This window comes from Kwoniella europaea, chromosome 1, assembly GCF_036810445.1.
Source record: "Kwoniella europaea PYCC6329 chromosome 1, complete sequence".
Classification (NCBI taxonomy): Eukaryota; Fungi; Basidiomycota; class Tremellomycetes; order Tremellales; family Cryptococcaceae; genus Kwoniella; species Kwoniella europaea.
In genome coordinates this window covers 15,505,673-15,525,746 of record NC_089487.1, presented here as the reverse complement: position 1 = coordinate 15,525,746, position 20,074 = coordinate 15,505,673, and the positions used below count along the sequence as shown (strand labels likewise).

Sequence of the window (20,074 nt, the reverse complement as noted above, 5' to 3'; positions counted from 1 at the left end):
CATACCACCTATACGGTAGACCTCATCACCTAAAGAGTAACTTACCCTTCTCGCTCACACTCACACCCAGGAAAATTTCAAAATGCCCCCATCAGCATCCAAGCAAAAGAGATTGGCGGAAAAGGCAGCCAAGAACGCTGAAAAGGGAAAGACAGGTTCATCAAGAACGACACCTTCAGGCTCAGTCGCAGGTGGTTCAACCCCTCTCACCAGCTTATCGGCGAATGGTTCGACCGAGAACTTGAGCTTGGATGCCGCTGCTCAGATGAAGAAGTTGAGTATGGCTACTGATAGAAGTGCTGTGAGTTTTGTTACCATTCATAGGTTGATGAAAGGGGAACAATATCCCTTTCATTCCTCTGCTACCTATCTCTCGCCTCAGCGTCATGCTGAATCATCTCATTGTTATCTCAGAACGGTGTCCTCATCTCCGATCCTAAAGGAAGAGATATCAAAATCGATCAATATACTCTTTCTTTCCACGGTAGATTGTTGATTGAAGGTGCTGAAATCGCTTTGAACTACGGTCAACGGTGAGTACAGCTCAGTAAGCAAAGGATAAACTCAATGCTCCCAAGCTGACATACATGTTTTCATAGATACGGTCTTTTGGGTGAAAACGGTTCAGGAAAAGTGAGTTGGATGTCGCTGATTTCAGAATAGCAGCACAACTGATCACTGATTTCCCACTAGTCCACCTTCTTGGAATCCATCGCTGAGCGAGATATCGAGATTCCTGACCACATCGATGTGAGTCAATTTGCACAGCCAAATTACTCACTTTCGTATCCGCTGACATCCTTCCCAGATCTACCTTGTACGAGGTGCTGTCGAACCATCCGATGTCAATGCTCTCGACTACATCGTCGCATCAGCTAAAGAGAAGGTCGCTCGACTTGAAAAGATGGCCGAGGACATGGCTACCGCTGATGAGGTTGATGAAATCGGTCTTGAGCTCATCTACGAAGAACTTGAGGAAATGGATCCATCGACTTTCGAAGCTAAGGCTGGAGCTATCTTGAACGGTTTGGGTTTCACTCAAGCTATGATGGCCAAACCTACAAAAGATATGTCTGGTGGTTGGAGAATGCGTGTCGCTCTTGCTAGAGCCTTGTTCATCAAACCTCATGTGCTGTTATTGGATGAACCTACTTCCCATTTGGATTTGGGAGCTGTAGTATGGTTGGAAGCTTATCTGTCCACTTACAACCACATCTTGGTGAGTGAATTCGAAACGTCGAGTTATAGCTTTTGCTTTGCTAACTCTCGATTATTTTGTTAGATTCTCACTTCCCACTCTGCCGATTTCATGGACACCGTCTGTACCAACATCATGGATTTGACTTTGAAGAAGAAACTTGTCTACTACGGTGGTAACTACACTACATACGTTAGGACCAAGGCAGAAAACGAAGTCAACCAAATGAAAGCTTACAACAAACAGCAAGAAGAAATTGCCCACATCAAGAGTGAGTAGGCTTATACTCAAAGCAACATTGACGATGAGTTGCTGATGTACATCCTTGATTTAACAGAATTCATCTCATCCGCTGGTACCTATGCCAACTTGGTCAAACAGGCCAAATCCAAGCAAAAGATCATCGACAAGATGGAGGCTGCTGGTTTGGTAGAGAAGATCGAAACCCGAAAACCTCTTCGATTCAACTTTGAAGATGTCAAGAAACTTCCTCCTCCCATTATCGCTTTCTCAGATGTTGCTTTCTCATACTCTGGAAAGAAAGAAGATTACCTCTACAAAGATTTATCTTTCGGTATCGATATGGATTCGAGGTGAGTTAAAAATAGATGCTGCTTTTGTTCGTAGTAACACGAGGCTGATCAGAAGTCAATTGACTGCAGAATTGCTATTGTCGGTGATAACGGTACTGGTAAATCAACCTTGTTGAACTTGATCACCGGTGCTCTTTCACCTGTCGAAGGTTCAGTCAACCGACACACTCAGTTGAAACTTGCCAAATACTCGCAACACTCTGCCGACCAATTACCGTACGACAAATCACCCGTCGAACACATTGCTTCGCTCTACCACGATAAATTCCCAGAGAAGGATCTTCAGTTCTGGAGAGGTCAAGTAGGTCGATTCGGTATCACCGGTTCTCACCAGACCAGTCCTATCTCTCAGTTATCCGATGGTTTACGAAATCGGTAAGTGGTCTACATCCCCGTACTTATGCTGTGAAGCTAACGCGAATATTGTTATGTAGAGTTGTGTTTGCTATTTTGGCGATGGAGATGCCCCACATCATCTTACTGGATGAACCTACTAATCACTTGGATATGGTCAGTTGCACCTTTACATATCGTATGACAATAGCTGACTTGATGCACAGGACTCTATTGATGCCCTTGCCGAAGCTATCAAAGCTTTCTCAGGTGGTGTAGTGATTGTGTCGCACGATTTCCGTGAGCTGCTTCATTGGTTAGCTTAACAAAAAGAACACAACTGACATGATATCCGCAAATAGGACTTATCTCTCAAGTCGCCGAAGATCTATGGGAAGTCAAAGATAAGAAGGTTATCAACTTGACCAAGGAAGATATCTCGATTGTAGATTACAAGAAATCTTTGGCTAAGCGAAGTGAGCTCATCCCTTTCCTCGCATACCTCTGAATACTGGGCTGATATGTGTTATGATAATCTAGGTCAAGCACAAATTGAAAAGGCTAAATTGATCTCTAAATCAGCCACTAAAGGTGTAGCGTAAGGGATTTACAATGGAAGATCGGGCGTAGACTGGTGTAGGATGTTGAGCAAGTTGCGGGGTTGATACTGATAGTGCGCATCATATCATATTTCGATTAGATTGATTACAAAATATACAATATTGTGTCGATTAGTTTATCCTTTCTCCCTTCCATCATAGTTCATTTGTGTTCCCGGAACACAACCATCGATATAAAAAACGAAGGGGACGATTCATATACTTTTCTCTGCTTTTGATAGATTCCATTAATCTGCATGTGATAGATATATCCTTGATGTCCGTTTGAACACAGACAAACGAATAAGCAAAGAGCAGCGCACACATGCAGAGTCGAGCCTGGGTCCATCGTTGCTCCTTGGAAGTTCCAGAATCGTAAAATCCGAACCCAAGTCACACATTTCCAGTCCAGACTCAATCGACACTCTCCCTCACTGTCCCCTCATTGCCCACCTTTTCGGTCCTCCATGCACTGACAACACCCAAAGCTGCATGCAACGCGAGCAAAATGTCATTTGATCCGTTGATACGAAAAAAAGAGGTCAGTGACAACCAAAAAAGTAAACGTGGCGCCACCCGGGATCGAACCAGGGACCGCACGATTGAAATATCCGATCAAGATCTGGAACTTCAGTCGTGCGCTCTCCCAACTGAGCTATGTCGCCTGTCGCGATGACTACTTGGATTTTTGTGTGACATAATACTTATACTCGTTGATGAACTCGGACTTTGATCTTGCAGATCTTCAAGCTGTCAAAGGTTCTTGAGGGTATAAATAGGACCGGAAATGATACTGTAGATAAAGTGCGGATGGAATCGAGATCTTGAAGATGAGGTTCGAAGAAGTTTGATGCGGTGTGTTTGGAACCGGATGTATCGGGATGAGATGATTGAATGGGGAAATAAGGGAAGATGATGTGTTTTGACCGTGATCGATGTAATCGTACGCGTTGATATCAGGGGATCATCAGATCAACGAGCTCTTCTTCATCGAGAGTGGCTCTTGACTTGAGGAAGATATTTAATCATATCAAGCATATTTTTGTTGAATATATCCATGTACTTATTCCATGTCCCGGAAGACACAGGACGAAGCCGACGATTTTGACAAAAAATGACAATCCATTGGCATGAAAGTGACCGTCACGTCACTCTTGAAACGGACCTTCATTCTGTCTCAGTTACATATGATCACCAGCAATACAGTATAGATACTTTGTGGAAAAGTCTATATAAATTCATTGGTTTATCATTGTTGGGATTAGAGATACGTTTACGATTGGAGATAGACGAGTCGATTGAAATGTATACTTTCAGTCGGAATTTACAGTACATCACAACAGTACGTTGACCATCTTCCAGTTGAATGGTATGAACAGGATATCAACAGATCATCCGGCATTGGGCAGATGCTCTTTATTCTTCTTCCTCTACCTCCTCCTCTTCTTCGCTGTCAATATCTCTTAAACCATCGTCTGTCCATACTACGCCGAGTGATCAGTTGTAAGCCACTACTTCAGGTGGAAGCCTCACCACCCTATTGGCGCATTCATCTAAATGTTCTTTGAATGCTTGTGGATCCGGTAGCTGAGACCAATAATCGGGGGATAAAGTATTGCTACAGTGTGTAGTATGCTTTCGTCAACAAACGACTTGTATATGTAGGTACTCTGACGGAGGCGAAGCGAGAGCTAGAAACTACTCACTATTTCAATTTCTTCTCACTCTTTCCCCCATAGCGTAATCTCAAAGCGTATACCTCCTCTAATATCCTCAAGACATCCTGACGTTTCTTAACATCCAATTTGTTAGATCGGCGAAAGCTCACCAATCGAATCTCTTGATGATCGTTGACTAGTATATGCTGACCACCAAGATCAAAATGACAAACTCCTTTGAGATGAATTTGCTTGTAGGCTTCGTAAATTTTTTTTCTGGATGGAATTTCAGGCTATCGTTAGCTGGCTGTGAAGAATTTGAGATTGGGCCTTACTCACTTCCAATCTTTATGCAATTCCACGTAGCCCGCACCTATCGACTGTCCCCCATATTCCAACAATATAGCAAGATATCTATCAGTTTTCCCCGAGCTATATAAGCCGAAGTATTTTGGGACCACCGTTTCTTGAAGTTCCTTCAGTGGACCAAGGTAGAATGATTCCTCTCTTGTAGCTTCCTTGATAATATCCTTGTATGGAACGTAATCGTCGAGGTTTGGATCCCAACAGGGATGATTGAACGTGTTGATCACTTTGAGAACTACTTTGCCATAATGAGGGTGATGAGCGAGCCAAAAGTCCCATAAGTGACCACCATACAAGTATTGATTGATGGTGAGAATTGGGGTCTCAACTGGTCGGTTCTGGATAGATCTCTTGTTCTCGCCTTCACTAGCTTCCTTTGGGAGTATGTATTTGGATTTATCATGGAGAGAGAAATGGAGACCGTTGGATAAGTCGCTACGAACACTTGGCTTGATCCCTTCGGCGAAATCAATTGTGAACGACATGACGAGACTCCATTGTGTGACGCAAGTAAGATCGACTGAGTAAAGGTGTGTTCCTGTTTATGGGGACCATCATCCAGGGCTCCCAGCTGATACAAGGTTGAGATGGAATGATGACTCCTATCCATGGGTCATGGGTACGACACGCCTGGATTCATCTGGTCATGTCCCGTCCCACATATTGATTGCCACATAAAAATAGGTTGGATGCATCGTGCCACATTGCCCATATACAACGGCAATAAAGAACTGGTAGTTAAGCACGATGGTCCGATCTTTTGGTGTGTGTGGGTGATTTCAGGGTGCAAAGGGTAAACAGGGTAAACAGGGTAAAAGCGAACCATGCGACCCGCTCTTTGATTTTTTTCTGTTTTTCTGTTTTGCCGATTTGAAAATTGAGTGAGGGTGGTCTGTTAGATCGTAAGATAATCGTTCATTCAACCGTATCATCTTCACATCCATCTTCTTCTTCTTCTTCATATCCTTATTCTTTCTCTTCATCACAAAACAAAATACAAAAGGTCAAAATGGTATGTTTGCACCTCTAACATCGTTATATAAAACCACCGAGTCCGCCCTGCTGCCATGGACGCTGCTCCACGTCTATCCTCCTCTTCCTCTTCGCACCCACGTTCGTGCGTCGTTCATACCCACTAACAATGTACATCCCTTCCAAATATAGTCCAACTACAAGGTCGCCGATATCTCTCTCGCTGCTTTCGGTAGAAAGGAGATCGAACTCGCTGAACATGAGATGCCTGGTCTCATGTACCTCAGAGATAAGTACGCCAAGGAGCAACCTCTCAAAGGTGCCAGAATCGCTGGTTGTCTTCACATGTGAGTTGACGAGAACTCTCGTTCACTCTCAATTATTCTTATGCACTTCCCCTACATTTCATCGACCTCAACTCTTCACATCCACCCCTTTCAACATGAACTGACCTCCCATTTCACGCGTCTAGGACCATCCAAACCGCCGTGCTCATTGAAACCCTCACTGCCCTCGGTGCCCAAGTCACCTGGTCCTCATGTAACATCTTCTCCACCCAAGACCACGCCGCTGCCGCTATCGCCGCCACCGGTGTCCCCGTCTACGCCTGGAAGGGTGAGACCGAGGAGGAATACCTCTGGTGTATCGAACAAACCCTCGCTGGTTTCCCTGAGGGTAAAGCTCTTAACATGATCTTAGATGACGGAGGTGACTTGACCTCTCTCGTCCACGAGAAGTTCCCTCAATACCTCTCTGGTAAGTCTTCAGCGTCCTATATACTCTTATATACAATGGTTTCTGACCACAATCTTCCCTACACTAGACATCCGAGGTGTATCTGAAGAGACCACCACCGGTGTTCACCACCTTTACAAGGCTTTCAGAGATGGTAAACTCAAGATCCCCGCCATCAACGTCAATGACTCCGTCACCAAATCCAAATTCGACAACTACTACGGTTGTAGAGAATCTCTCGTTGACGGTATCAAGAGAGCTACCGATGTCATGCTTGCCGGAAAGGTCGCTGTTGTCGCTGGTTTCGGTGATGTCGGTAAAGGAGTAAGTTATCTGCCTTCTCCGGTCTGGAAAAGACTCGTGACTGATCTGATTCATCTATCAGTGTGCCGAATCTCTCCGATCTTACGGTGCCCGAGTTCTCGTCACTGAGATCGACCCTATCAACGCTCTCCAAGCTGCTATGGCCGGTTACGAAGTCACCACCATGGAAGATGCTGCTCCCAGAGGTAACGTCTTCGTAACCACCACTGGTTGTCGAGACATCATCACCGGTGAACACTTCGAGGCCATGCCTGAGGATGCCATCGTCTCCAAGTGAGTTAATGTTAAGGCATCCATCGTTCACGCAAGATTAGTTGCTAATTGACCCCGTAGCATCGGTCATTTCGACGTCGAAATCGATGTTGCTTGGCTCAAAGCTAACGCCGCTCAATGCATCAACATCAAGCCTCAAGTTGACCGATACACCATGAAATCAGGCCGACACATCATCTTGCTCGCTGAAGGTCGACTTGTCAACCTTGGTTGTGGTACCGGTCACCCTTCTTTCGGTGAGTGGTACCATTTGTTGTGTCATTTGCGAGAAAGAAGCTAAATAAGATACTGCATCTAGTCATGTCCTGTTCGTTCGCTAACCAAGTCATGGCTCAAATCGCTCTTTGGACCGACGCCAAATCTTACCCTCTCGGCGTCCACATGCTTCCTAAATCCCTTGATGAGGAAGTTGCCCGAGCTCACTTGGCCCAACTTAACATCAAATTGACCAAGATGTCCAAGGTTCAAGCTGATTACCTCGGTTTACCAGTCGATGGTCCTTACAAGCCCGACCACTACGTGAGTATCTCTTATTCGTTTATCACTTACATAACCCGCAATGCTGATGATCGCTTTGATAATAGCGATACTAAGCGCTTCATCAATTTGGCCTCAACTGCCTTACGAAGTTTCTTTGTTATCTTTATGTCGGTCCTATCCTGCCCTCATCCTTAGGTCCACCTTTACCTCGTCATAAAAATATACCCCTGACCAGTTTCTATATATGTTACCCGTCATCATTTAGACCTTTTTACCACATTGCATACCCCTCATCATGATTTTTTCCTCTTTTCTTTGTCATCATTATATATTTTTTTGGGCTTCAACTGCCATTTCTCTTGTCACATTAATTATCATCATCATCATCATTATCAATAGATCAACGCAATATCAAAAGTTAGAATAGAGAACGGGTTCCTTTCTACAAACAGTAAAACATCTTCATATATTTCTGATTGTACTGTTTTCGTGCTTGCACCTGCACCTAGACAGAAGCTTGAAATTAGTAGGATCGGATAATGTGAAATGTATGGAACTGGCGGAGCAATTCTATGTGAAGTGGCAAACAGCTGTGATCATTCTCTGTGTCCCGAAGAATTGTGCGCAACATGATGTTCATCTGGAAAGTCCAGATTCTGATGGTATGTTCAAGGAAGCATCACCAATTTCTGTAAGCGTGCGTTATGCCTTGGCTTTCGAAACAAAAACAAAGGATCCGCCATGAATGCTTCTCGTGTGCTTCCCAATGTTCGCAAAGTCTCTTTCGTCATATAAGACTCTACTCACAATCATGGTTTGACACCACACTATATGCCGGATCAACAAACTTGTATTCCCCCAAAAACCCACCATACAATATGTCGAACGAACCTTTCCACGGGATGACAGCGAGAATGTCGGCTCAAGACGGAAGTCTATTGCGAAGACACTGGTCGGAGCATCATTGCATCGATGGAGCTGTCAGTGCTGATGTAACACATCATCATTTCGGCTCAATCGTTGTGGAAGACCCCCGCCATGGCTGGAGTCAAAGGATTTTAGGTGACACGAAAGAGACTTTCCGGGCTTGTATCATGGAAACCACAATCCCAATTGTAGCAACCTTTCCCAATGTAACCGGGGATAAGCAACTCAGCTTTAGTGATCTGGACTTTATGGAGCGGTCCAAATCCACCTGTGTGAGTTATCTGTCTCTTCATACACCCTCTTGAGAAAACGACAACGACTAGGACATTGCTCAATGATATTACTCGATTTTTCAGAAACGATGCCGCACCAATTCTATTAGTGATTTTGCATGTGTGATCAGCGATCGTAAGACGTACTTCTAGACTCGAACTGCCACCATTACCTGTAGCGAAGGTCACTCTCAGCTTGCTGTGGGTCGGTTTAAGGCCACCAATCCATCACAGGCAGTCTCATTTAAAGAGACAATTGCAAGTAAGGTATGGCCTTGCGTCACCTGTGGTACCAACAGAAGGAATAAACCTCGATCCCGGTCCTGAGGATACAAAGGCTTGCTATGAATTGGTCATAGAACGTCAGTTGCTTTTGAGTCACCTCTCTCTGCCCCGGTAGCCGAGAATGGTTCTGTCCAACGTGTGGCACTGAACAAACGATGGCAGTGGGAATTCCATCGCCATCTGTCCCAAGATACCTCCCCATTAGGGTCAAAGGTTGATCGTTCTCCCTCAGCCGTGAATCACAGTGCAGTATCAGCTGGGTACAGTACCCCAGCTTGGAAATACGATCCAAAATGATCCACCGAGACTGTCAATTTCTTGCCATCATACACTATGGATGTACCTATCGATGCATGTTAACTTGTCCCATTATAACTTACTGAGCTTTGCCGTTCTCGGATACGTATGCAAAGCTGATTCGAGCTATGTACCGAATTTTCGTTATGCGACAGTGTTCACAAATGCGTGAACTTCGGAGGTCCGGTACAATAGTTTCTGTGACACACATATCCTTCCATGCAGCTGTTAACAGACACGACTTCCGTATAACAGCGAAGTATTGTTATTTTGGATGCACCATACAGGACAAAATGTCGAATCATCCAAAAAGTGATATGGAGGATGAATGGAGGATGATACTGAATCTATGGGAAACTGCTTTCTTCGAACAGAACTGGTAGTGCTTCCGAAGAATAAAGGATGCGCCACCGACAAAAAGATGACCGCTGAGAGATTATGAAAGCTTTGCGCGAGGCCGGAGCCAAGCTATAAAAGGCAATCTCCTCAACGCATTTGCTTTTGCCACCACAGCAGCGGATAATCATTCATAATCATCCAACAACCCCAGATATCGATCGACATTTTGAGCAATTTAAGGATCCCCACACAGCCTGTCAACGCAATGGCAGAGGAAAGCACAACTGGAGAAGCAGAACCCTTGGCACAACATTTATTGGAACATCACTGCGTACATGGTGCCGTCAGTGCTGAAGTGACGCACTCTCATGTGGGAATTTTCGCTTATGAACAGGAGCGTCGAGGTTGGCGCAGATTATTGGGTAGCCCCAAGCGAGGTCTTTGTGCCGCTGAGGTCAGCGTTCCGATGCCGAGTCGCACCATTTTCGCCTCCAGTACAAGAGACCAGCAGATTAGCTTTAGCGATGAAAACTTTTGTGAGCTAACTAAGGGGCTGTGTGTGAGTTTCTATTGTAAAGTCTCGGCAGGGCATCGTGTACTGTACCATCCATGAAAATCGCTAATATTGTTCTCTATGAGATATACAGTCTAGCTGCCTGTCAAATGCGCCGATTATCACTGATTCATGGGATGTCAAGGACCGTAAATTATACTTCGAGGCTCCAACTGCCACCATAACATGCAGTCAAGGTCATTCTCAAGTTGCCACAGGTCGATTCGAGGCTGACAATCCATCTGCGCCAACTTCTTTCGCTGATACTATCGCCAGTAAAGAATGGCCCTGTGCGACTTGCGGGGTTAACAGGAGTATGACCGTCGATCCTGGTCCCGAGGAAACTTAAGCTTGCTATGATTCCTGTGGGAATATCGATATTCGAGGTATCAGGCAGAGATCACTTGGTTCGACCACGATGTGATCCTTTCACATGACTCTCTGACGAGTCAACACTACGAACACGATATGGCAAAGTGAGATCTTTTCATAGATACGTCAAAGGTTGATCAAGACAATCCTTAGTGACGCATGTATATTTTCTGTTTCTCGGTCTGCTTCTGTGTAAGATATTAAAGGAGTGGAGTGGCTCGCAGAGTCGACGACTTGAACTAAAGTACGCCAATGGCCATCGGTGTCATTTAAATATACCTGAATTCCTCCGTCTCTACGATACTTTGCGTACCCCCCATACAAGCCTTATCTCACTTGCAAAGCCTTTTCCCGCCACCCAAATCTAGCCATCACACAACTCATCATGTCCTCTGCAACTCCATCACTTCCTTCTTCCGAGATGCTTACCACAGGTTCTGGTCCGAATGACCTCGACGCGTCTGACCAACATCGAAACATAGATTTGACTGCGTTTTTGAAGGGGAAGCCTAGCGTGAGAGCCTCTGTTGGCACAACTATCATACACGATCATTTCGTACCTCATCCAGCGCGTCTGCAGTTCCATAGCTCCGAAACGGCCGATACCGATGCAGGTGAAAAATCAGTGCAAGTAGTACAAGTTACAGCGGGCAAGCAATTGTTTGAAAGGAGATTCGCAACTCCTCCATTTTCTGTGGCTTCCGATACCCAGATTCCCGCTTCGAAGATCATCAAAGAGTTTGCTGTTCGTTCCGATCAAGCTTGTGTAAGTCAAATTTTTCGTCAGAACTGTCTTTACTTGAATTTGTAGAGTTGTGCTTATCCCAGACTCAATTTACAGGACCATTGCGGTATTTACCAAATGACTGGACCTGGTCGAGTGATCAAAGATGGATTTGGGGTGTACAGTGATAACCCAACTGTCGAATTCTTCACTGATGACGCTCTCATGACCTGCACTAATGGTCATGGGGAAAGAGTACCTTCGCAACTCACGGTCCACGATCCAAGTTCCGTGATCTCATTCAAGGATTTCATAGCATCGCGAAAATGGGATTGTCAAAGTTGTGGTACTCAATCATCAATGACCCCTTTATCTGATCGTAGATTCCCAGTTGGATCGGCAGGAGATTCCTCCGAGCAAGTAAACGCAGGGGACAGGTTGAGCCATTCCAAACCATACTGAGGGTAAATCATCCAGAGCTTCTGGCAACAGTACAACAGCGACTTCCCCATGAAGCGGGGTCATATTCGGATAAATCATCGAAAGGTACGATTTATTCCTCTGTCTTTGAGATGTCATTCGAACTATGTCATTTATGTGTAATGCGATATATGACTTTTTAATGCTCTTGTGCTTGTTTTGAGAGTCGAGGCATATCTTTCAAATTATGCACGTCGATAGATGGGTTCTGAGTACTGTACGAGCACAGGAAACATTCCTCGTCTGCCGTTCTGTTGGATCGGTTGGGTCATATTAGGATTTGCGGGTATGTCGAGATACAGTACATACATATCATACTAATCTATTTTATACTATTTCAATCATGCTTTTTACTGATCCTGTTTTGTGTTACTTTGAGATGATTTCCACTTTATATGACTTTTGATGCGTGAACATTCAGATGATGTGTTGTTTATGATTTTATGATGACGTATGATTGTTTGATGTCTTGAGATGTTTTCGTATGCCCTCCCAAAGCAGCCGAATCGACCATTCTGCACCGGAAAGGATCAAGCTCTTCTTGCACCTCCACCACCAAGAACCAATTTCTGGCCTTTCCCTTTCTTTCCCTTCTTACCTCCTGTCCCACTTCCCCCACCCTTTTCCGATTCTCTCACTGTCGATGTCGGACTTGTCCCCGCAGTCGAAGCTATCGTGGGATCTACATCCTGATCTTCAGGCTGGTTTCGGCTTCCCCTACTGATCGACATATTCTCGAACGCCTCCCAGGCAGCTTCCACCTCCCAATCTATCTCCTGCCTTCTTTGCACAGGTATCGAAGAGGTCGTATGATTATGCAAGGCATGCGCGAATGTCGCTCTCGATTGACTATCTCCTCCATTGGTATTCCATATCCCACTACCGTTCGAGGGACTGGTCCCAGGTATAGGATGATGGAGTGGATTTGATGTCGAGGAAGACGCAGAGGAAGGTTGAAATCCGATATTTTGAGTAGGGTCAAATTCCACAGCAGATCTAGCAAGAGCCAAAGCGAAATCCCTGTCTTCTCCCGAACCACCCGTCCTAAATGCACTAGGTGTCGAACGTAAATCTATAGGTAGTTTCTCTCTTTCTGATTTTTCCCATTTCAACTTGGCTTTATCCTCTCTCTTCAATTTATCTTTCCTTTTCATCCTCCTGGCTTTCAAAGGCTGTTCAAATTGATCAAGCACTTCTTTAGTCACTATAGGTTCAAGATCCGCTTCGACAAAGATAACTTCCGTTCCTATCGGTAGATGTCCCAGGTATTTACATCGTTTGCGCAACTCGTCGTTGATCGTACCGGGATCATAACCCGTAGTAGCGAACGATATGGTAGATGGAAAGAGAGAATACGATTTAAAGTGAGCCAATAATATCCGTATGTCCAAGGGATGTAGGAAGACATTGGCACCTAGAGATGACTGGTAGAAATAGTATGAGGGTGAAGGTGGTATAGCAGGTGGGGGATTGGGTCCATGACCACCTCCACCTCTTCGACGTGATTTCTTTGGTGTCGGTGTAGGCATGGGATTAGGTTCCACTTCGATGTTCGGAGGTATATTGATATTAGCTGAGTTATCGAACGAAGGTATGGGTGTTGCAGGTATAGAATTCGCTAAGAACTCGTGAGGGATGTCCATCGCCTCCTGTTCCGATTTCTGTCTCTCCTCTCTTTCTTTCGCTATCCTATCTCTTTCCCTTTTCCTTTCCTTCTCTCGTCGAGATCCACCCACAGCTTCTCCCCAAGCTTCTCTGGCCGCCCTTTCTGACCTCTTCACCAATTCAGTTACGAGCTCAGCCCTGACTTTCTGCATCTGTCTTTCGACTTTCTCTTTGGCAGCTTTGACGAACTCCCTACCTAACTCATCTCCTTTCAACATATCCCATTCTCCCTTGAGCTCGGTCAACTCCCTCTGAAGTTCAGATAACATGTATTCCGGCGTGGAAAGCATAAAACGTGAATAAGTGAGGATATCGGGTAAGAAATGCCATGGTGCTGTGTGAGGTGGGATAGCATCTGAAGGCCAAGTAGAAGAAGAGGGTAAAGCTAGGGTTGTCATTTGTGGTCGTTGTACGAGACGCATGTGTATTTGATGACCTTTATCTTCTGATATCTGATGCGAATCGACCGCCTTTGCTTCTTCCAATGTCTCTTCAAACCCGTCCATAACCCCTATGATCCCATGACCGTGACTGTCGTTTGTTGCATTTTCAACGTTTGTCGAGCGAGAGGATTGGCTGTTATCTTGATCATCGTCGTCATCTTCACCCCTCGACGCTTTGAGCATAGCAGCGGCGTCGAGGTATTTGACGCTCTTTAGGTAACTTGAATGAATCGTATCTCCGCAGATTGGACATCTAGCTGATTTGGGTATATCGGAAAGTTGGATATAATGGAGGATGCAGGGGAAACAGAATATCTATCGGAATAGTTGGGATATCAGTAAACACATTTACCCATTCTGTCTGCAGATGTACAGACAATTATGTATATTTGAGATTAACTTACATGACCGCATTTCGTCATTCTCCCAGCCACAGGTTTACCCAAACAGATAGGACACATCCTACCCCTTCTTTCCTCTTCCATCCTCCGTCTTCTCTCAGCAGCTTCTTCACCCATACCTTCCAGATCATGCGATTCGTAGGATGAACCGAGATCGTGCGAATCATGTTTCTCAGTTGACACGTATCCTTGGGCGACCGAGAATGCACTGAAGGTAGGTACGAGGACCTGTAAGATATGTGGCCAGTGGAGCGAGCTATACATGTTACAATTTATATATCAGCTACAATCATACAGGCGACACCGGGGGGGGGAGTGCCAGTCAGGATAAATATAGCTTACATATCGGGATCCGCAAAATGAGCACCATAACTTATCGTCTCGGTAGGTTTTAGAACAAATTTGAACGAGGCATTCAAAAATTTCTCTCTGCTCATTGGACCTCCCCTCCACCCTTCTCCTCGTCGACTCCGTCTCGGTATGCCCGGTACACCCGAGCCAGGTACTCCGGCACGAGATCGAGGTGGTAGAGAGAAATTAAGCCATGTTGAAGGGTCGTCGGATGACATATTGAGATCGGGTTTGGGCGTACTGCGTGTGTTGGAGCGTGTAGGCGTAGGTAAAACTGGCATGACTGGGGTCGTTGATGTAGATGTGCAGGAGATTACTGGTTATACAAGGGTAGCAGGAGAATGATGACGATGGAGTCGATACTCCAAGTGGAGGTAAGGAGTGGCAAGATACAGACTATCTGACCAACAATGAGGATATATCACTGGAAAGCAGTGTAGTTGGTAGATCTAGTTGGATGGTTGATGACTGATTGAGCGTTCCTCTCTCTAGGAGAGGAGCGATATGACTGAAGAAAGAGAGGAAAGAGATGGGCAAATAGGCAGATACGCGATGTTTGATGGCTTAGACTGGCTCGATGAGCAGCAGACCCAGAGTCACAGAAGGATCCCGATCAAAGCCACGGGTACGAGCACGTTCGTAATCCATTAATTACGATTTGTAATGGGGATCTGATCCCGCTAATCGCCCCGACGACTACAGTTTTGTAATGACTTTCTTTGTCTGTTGTTTAGTAATGACCTCCACTCTGGTGATTCATCCATGATCCCATCATTCATTCCATCGATGACGTTAGCAGCAGATCATCTGGGAAACAGTCAACACACAACCTATATAAGGAGAGGGCAAGTAGTCAGTGTTTGCTCACGGATAGCATCGACTCTTCTTGTTAGATAGCAGAACCAGTGCAATCCTCAGATATCGCGTATCAACATGGTCAAATTCATCGTCATCGGAGGTGGTGGTAAAGTAGCTCAATATTTCACCGAGCATGCTATCAAGGAGGGCCATGAAGTCCATTCGGTAATAAGGAATGATGGACAGTGAGCTATCTTCGTTGTCTCCTTCAGTTTACAAAGCAAGTTGCTAAGCTGACCACCTCGAGTTATATAGCTCAGACGAATTGAAGAAACTCGGAGCAAAGATTCATATCCTTTCACTAGAAGATGTAACCGTCCCAGACCTGACCTCATTATTCACCAAAGTGAACCCGGACGTAGTCATCTTTGCAGCTGGAGCAGGCGGTAAACCCCCTGGACCTGAGGTGATAGATTATCAAGGCGCCGTGAAAGTGTACGATGCGATGGAATCGTCCAATCGTAAGAGATTGATCTTGATTGGTGCGGTCGATGTGAGAACGAGAGATAAAGGTTGGCCTGAATGGTATGATGATGAGGATAAGAAGACAAGCGAGAGAGTATGGAAGGCTATTCCCACTTGTCAGTTATAAAAGCTGCGTTCCCTTATTCAGACGTAGTGTTGATGCTGATGTCTAGTTGAATACAGATCTCGATGCCAAGCTCAAAGCAGAGATAGAATTACATAAACGAAAACAAATTCAATTTACCGTTGTTCGTCCGGGTGGATTAACCCTCGAACCTGCAGGTGGTGTTCAGTTGGGCAAGACTCATCTGAAGCAGACCAGGTGAGTGGACGTCCATTTCCATGATGAAAGCAAGTGAGATCCGAAGCTGATCCGAATCATTGGTGCTAGCCGAGAGTTGGTGGCAAAGGTCATCCTAGCTATAGCGACCAGTAAGGGGACAGAGGATCTGACAATTGACGTGATGGATGGTGAAGGGTCAATCAAAGATGAGTTGGACAAGGTAGTAGAGGATGGAACGGATGCCTGGACAGGTTGATTGGTTAATCTGAAAGAATCGCCTGATCCTGGATGAGATGAAAGGATGTGGAAAAGAAGAATTACTGTACATGTAAAATACAAATGATCACGCATGAAGCGGATATATATGATCTATGACCAACCCCAACCTAAGCATTCACACCTGACATGAGAGTCTGTAATTTCGTTTCAAACAAAGATGAATTTATGGGCATTTCGGGCGTATGGAATGGGTTCTTCATCACTGCGTCGGAGTCTTAACGAGAGTAAATCCAACGTGTCAGCATGAAGAGAATCTGTAATAACATCGAGGTAAGAAGGTAGAGAAAAACGTACATATCTCGTATATCCTCTTCATCAAATCATCCAATCCTGTTTGCGGTATCGAATGCAGAAGGACAAATTTTGTGCCTGGCAAGTCAGAAACAAAGGGTCAGACGATCAACTGAAGTCATTATGTGGTGTAGAGAATAAATAGAAATAATGTCATTCCGACTCATCCCCAAGAGCGATGAGTGATTATTCTTTCTAGAATAGTGTGGGTAGACTCATTTCCAAGAAATACACAAGCACTCACCTGTCGGCGTCAGGAATACCTTCCCGCCCCATCCCTCAGCTTCGAAGCTCTCCAATCCGCCGACTGGTACGCCAGGTATAGGCGTCGGTGTCAACTTGGCCGTGATGGCGTGGATACCATGTAATATACCTGCTAACGTCAAAATGGTATTGACAGGCTGAGGTGGAAGGATATCTATTCAGATCTTATGATCAGCCGCTGTTCTGACATCTCAATAACAATCTAAGCAGGTCATGATATTCATGGTAGACTGACCACTGTATGATCTCGAGAACACCAAACCACCAGCTTTGGATATCACCCATAGTCCGTGTATCGTCATTGCAAGCTGTCTTAGGAGCTCCCTTCACTTTGTTGTGCTATGAAGTCGGGGGGCCGAGCCTGATTCTACTGGTAAGGCGGTATGTGAATATCACCGTATGGATATGAGCCGTCTTGGATGCTATTATTGTTCGTTATGGATGGCTGTGTGTCGTTGTGGGTTCAACATCTATGACATTCATCATCAATTATAATCTGCTCAACTGGACAACATATTGCGAATTCAACGCAGACGCGAGAGTGTCACTCGATATCGGCGACCACCGCTTCCTCAGCAACACACCGGCTATTGAGCATTGAGCATTCGTCAAATGTACTCGTAGACGTCACCAAAGCACTCTCTCAATATTTACACCATACCCAATCACTGTGGGTAGTACTGACAGGACTTGCTAGTATCGATACCCAGATCAAGAGCGAGTGAGCACCGTATACCTAGGAAGGGCCGTGCAAGATGTCAGAATCGACTCGAGGTCAACCTATTATCCCACCCCATCTCCTCTCTTCAATACCTACATCAGCTATCCCCATCCCTCCTCCCGACCCCACCTCATCGAAGCCACCTCAGAATGTGATCAAATCGAATATACCTACATTCCCGCCTAATTCCGCTAGTGGGCCAAGTACGAACCCACCCAAGAAATCTGGTACGATCTCAATGTCGTCGTTGCCCACCAACGTATCTGATTTACTCTTATCCAGCCTCTTGCCTCCAAACTTACCCAAACTACCTCCTTCTACTTCTGCGGGAGGATCCACCAAAAAGGGTATAGGGTTAGGAGTCCCGAGAGAACTATCGACTCAGAGGGAGAGTCTGAGTTTGCCGCTGGTTAGTAATAATTTTAGGAGGTTCATGACTAGGGTGAGTGAATGCAATTCCCTTTTAATGTAAATCGCAATATCAATATACCAAATATCAAATTGCCCCTCTTGTCGAGGCTCGACTTGTCTTAACGGTCAATCAGTATCTGCAGCGTCCGTTCAATCGCGAGATGGCCAACCAGTCACTGACCACTTCTATATCCATTGGTATCTAGGTCGGCCCGATATTCTGGTTACAAGATCGAATAGAAGAGATCTTATTCTGGAGAAAACCAATATGGACCTGGGCATGGATGATGACTTGGTCTTTCATCTGTGAGTGGATATCTGTCCAGCCGAAAGAGCCGACTGCTTATGTTTGTCTTGTGCTGAAACAGGCTTCAAACCTCGTGTTCTGCTGCTACTCCCATCTCTCATCCTGATTTTGATCCTCTTACATACCCACGAAAAGACCTCTCCTCTTCCCTCATTATTAGGCATATCAATGCCTCCATCCAATCTGACAGATCGTAAAACTGTACCCGGTTCACCTGATCTATCAAAGGCGAATAGCGGTAACCCCACTTCTGGAGGGTACAGTACCACCACCACTAAGGATTCTGAAGGGGAGACCGTCGAGAAGCCCACTGTGGCTCCGAAGGAATCTGAAAGTGGGGTGGACATCTATATGAACCTGCAGGCTATTCAGAATTTGATGGGTTTAGTGTGAGTGGAATGTTGGGCCTGAACCCAAGAATTTAAATCTGATATATGGAATTCTTATGTAGCTCAGACGGATATGATTATCTCGCTCCTCGACTTACATCATTCTTCGCACCCGGATCGAATCAATCGACAATCAACTCATCATCCAATTTACCAATAACATTCACACACATAATACTCATCTGCCTTCCTGCAAGTTTCCTTCTCCCACTTACGCCCGCTTTCCTCATCCCTTATCTACTATTACCGATCGGTTTCCTCCCTCCCTTAATCTTCCATCCGAACCTGACGTCCTATCTACTCGCTCTACCTTCTCACCCGATAGTCAAGCGGATACGATCATATCTCGAGGTGATACTATTAGATGATAAGCTCTCAGATGAAATTGGTAATAATAAGAAGATAGATAAAGTTGAAGTATGGGAGAATCAAAGATTAGATCCTAAATTGTCTAATCTTACGCTTACCACCACCACCACCTCTACCACCTCAAGTTCGAGTGGGGGATCATCGACAACGGTCGCTGGGTCAGGAAAGACTGTTGATATAACTGCTGGAAGTTGGGGTGGAAAGTTCCTCAGAGCAAGTGATAGATCACCTTGGGTCAAGGTTGATACACCGAATACCAAATGGAAATCTACAACAGGGGAACAATCTACTTTACCCTCTGGTTCTGGTTCTGGTGAATCCACAGATAAAGAGAAGGAGAAAGAGGCAAAGATGATTTTGGCTTTGAAAGATGGATGGGATTGGATACCTAATGAAGATTGGAGAGTGGACGTATGTGGATTATGGAGTGAGAATGGGGTGGATGATGGTGAGTTATTGATGTACCTACTCCTCTTTGATATGAAGACTGATTGCCCTTATATGTCATTTGGGAATCGAGTAGAAGGATGGTCATATACCGATGATTCATGGCAGGTAAGTTGATGTTTCCCCTTCTTGAATCGACCAACGGGTAGAATACAACCTGACGCTGATACTGATTATCTACACATTCATAGAATCCCGCACCTACACCGTATACAGAAGCTGAGATACCCACAAATGATAAAAATGCCTCAGGGGGACAGGTGCAGATGCCCGGATTAGCATTGAGGAGAACGACGAGGAGAAGGAAATGGTGGAGAAGGGTTTACGAGGTGTGAGAGAAGAGTTGTATA

At 45.2% G+C, this 20,074-nt stretch overlaps 9 protein-coding genes and 1 non-coding gene across 10 annotated transcripts; 6 read left to right on the top strand and 4 right to left on the bottom strand.

The window, feature by feature from the left end:
- Positions 1 to 82: 82 nt before the first annotated feature.
- V865_005917 (uncharacterized protein) lies at positions 83 to 2,726 on the top strand (the record flags this gene model as incomplete). The annotated part of the gene is made up of 12 exons (XM_066229682.1): positions 83 to 301; positions 415 to 533; positions 600 to 633; positions 694 to 750; positions 809 to 1,219; positions 1,283 to 1,469; positions 1,536 to 1,791; positions 1,861 to 2,166; positions 2,226 to 2,301; positions 2,352 to 2,424; positions 2,487 to 2,600; positions 2,665 to 2,726. 12 exons carry the CDS (start codon positions 83 to 85, stop codon positions 2,724 to 2,726), a joined length of 1,914 nt encoding a protein of 637 aa, XP_066085779.1.
- Positions 2,727 to 3,290: 564 nt separating this feature from the next.
- On the bottom strand, positions 3,291 to 3,388 carry V865_005916. Its single transcript has one exon. It is a non-coding gene; the product is annotated as a tRNA-Phe (tRNA).
- An 832-nt stretch (positions 3,389 to 4,220) lies between these two features.
- On the bottom strand, positions 4,221 to 5,232 carry V865_005915 (uncharacterized protein; the record flags this gene model as incomplete). Its single annotated transcript, XM_066229681.1, has 3 exons — positions 4,221 to 4,341; positions 4,430 to 4,657; positions 4,721 to 5,232. The coding sequence occupies 3 exons, from the start codon at positions 5,230 to 5,232 to the stop codon at positions 4,221 to 4,223; spliced, it is 861 nt and encodes a 286-aa protein (XP_066085778.1).
- A 582-nt stretch (positions 5,233 to 5,814) lies between these two features.
- Positions 5,815 to 7,644, top strand: V865_005914 (adenosylhomocysteinase; the record flags this gene model as incomplete). Its single annotated transcript, XM_066229680.1, has 8 exons — positions 5,815 to 5,868; positions 5,912 to 6,066; positions 6,192 to 6,475; positions 6,543 to 6,778; positions 6,840 to 7,051; positions 7,112 to 7,287; positions 7,350 to 7,570; positions 7,636 to 7,644. 8 exons carry the CDS (start codon positions 5,815 to 5,817, stop codon positions 7,642 to 7,644), a joined length of 1,347 nt encoding a protein of 448 aa, XP_066085777.1.
- A 2,272-nt stretch (positions 7,645 to 9,916) lies between these two features.
- Positions 9,917 to 10,553, top strand: V865_005913 (uncharacterized protein; the record flags this gene model as incomplete). Its single annotated transcript, XM_066229679.1, has 2 exons — positions 9,917 to 10,105; positions 10,299 to 10,553. The coding sequence occupies 2 exons, from the start codon at positions 9,917 to 9,919 to the stop codon at positions 10,551 to 10,553; spliced, it is 444 nt and encodes a 147-aa protein (XP_066085776.1).
- A 408-nt stretch (positions 10,554 to 10,961) lies between these two features.
- Positions 10,962 to 11,762, top strand: V865_005912 (uncharacterized protein; the record flags this gene model as incomplete). The annotated part of the gene is made up of 2 exons (XM_066229678.1): positions 10,962 to 11,342; positions 11,418 to 11,762. The coding sequence occupies 2 exons, from the start codon at positions 10,962 to 10,964 to the stop codon at positions 11,760 to 11,762; spliced, it is 726 nt and encodes a 241-aa protein (XP_066085775.1).
- Positions 11,763 to 12,310: 548 nt separating this feature from the next.
- On the bottom strand, positions 12,311 to 14,921 carry V865_005911 (uncharacterized protein; the record flags this gene model as incomplete). Its single annotated transcript, XM_066229677.1, has 3 exons — positions 12,311 to 14,203; positions 14,293 to 14,545; positions 14,632 to 14,921. The coding sequence occupies 3 exons, from the start codon at positions 14,919 to 14,921 to the stop codon at positions 12,311 to 12,313; spliced, it is 2,436 nt and encodes an 811-aa protein (XP_066085774.1).
- Positions 14,922 to 15,573: 652 nt separating this feature from the next.
- Positions 15,574 to 16,502, top strand: V865_005910 (uncharacterized protein; the record flags this gene model as incomplete). The annotated part of the gene is made up of 4 exons (XM_066229676.1): positions 15,574 to 15,683; positions 15,754 to 16,079; positions 16,147 to 16,285; positions 16,355 to 16,502. The coding sequence occupies 4 exons, from the start codon at positions 15,574 to 15,576 to the stop codon at positions 16,500 to 16,502; spliced, it is 723 nt and encodes a 240-aa protein (XP_066085773.1).
- Positions 16,503 to 16,632: 130 nt separating this feature from the next.
- Positions 16,633 to 17,382, bottom strand: V865_005909 (uncharacterized protein; the record flags this gene model as incomplete). The annotated part of the gene is made up of 4 exons (XM_066229675.1): positions 16,633 to 16,739; positions 16,820 to 16,894; positions 17,061 to 17,234; positions 17,316 to 17,382. The coding sequence occupies 4 exons, from the start codon at positions 17,380 to 17,382 to the stop codon at positions 16,633 to 16,635; spliced, it is 423 nt and encodes a 140-aa protein (XP_066085772.1).
- A 453-nt stretch (positions 17,383 to 17,835) lies between these two features.
- Positions 17,836 to 20,059, top strand: V865_005908 (uncharacterized protein; the record flags this gene model as incomplete). Its single annotated transcript, XM_066229674.1, has 7 exons — positions 17,836 to 18,243; positions 18,419 to 18,518; positions 18,581 to 18,908; positions 18,971 to 19,357; positions 19,403 to 19,725; positions 19,801 to 19,832; positions 19,916 to 20,059. The coding sequence occupies 7 exons, from the start codon at positions 17,836 to 17,838 to the stop codon at positions 20,057 to 20,059; spliced, it is 1,722 nt and encodes a 573-aa protein (XP_066085771.1).
- Positions 20,060 to 20,074: the final 15 nt, after the last annotated feature.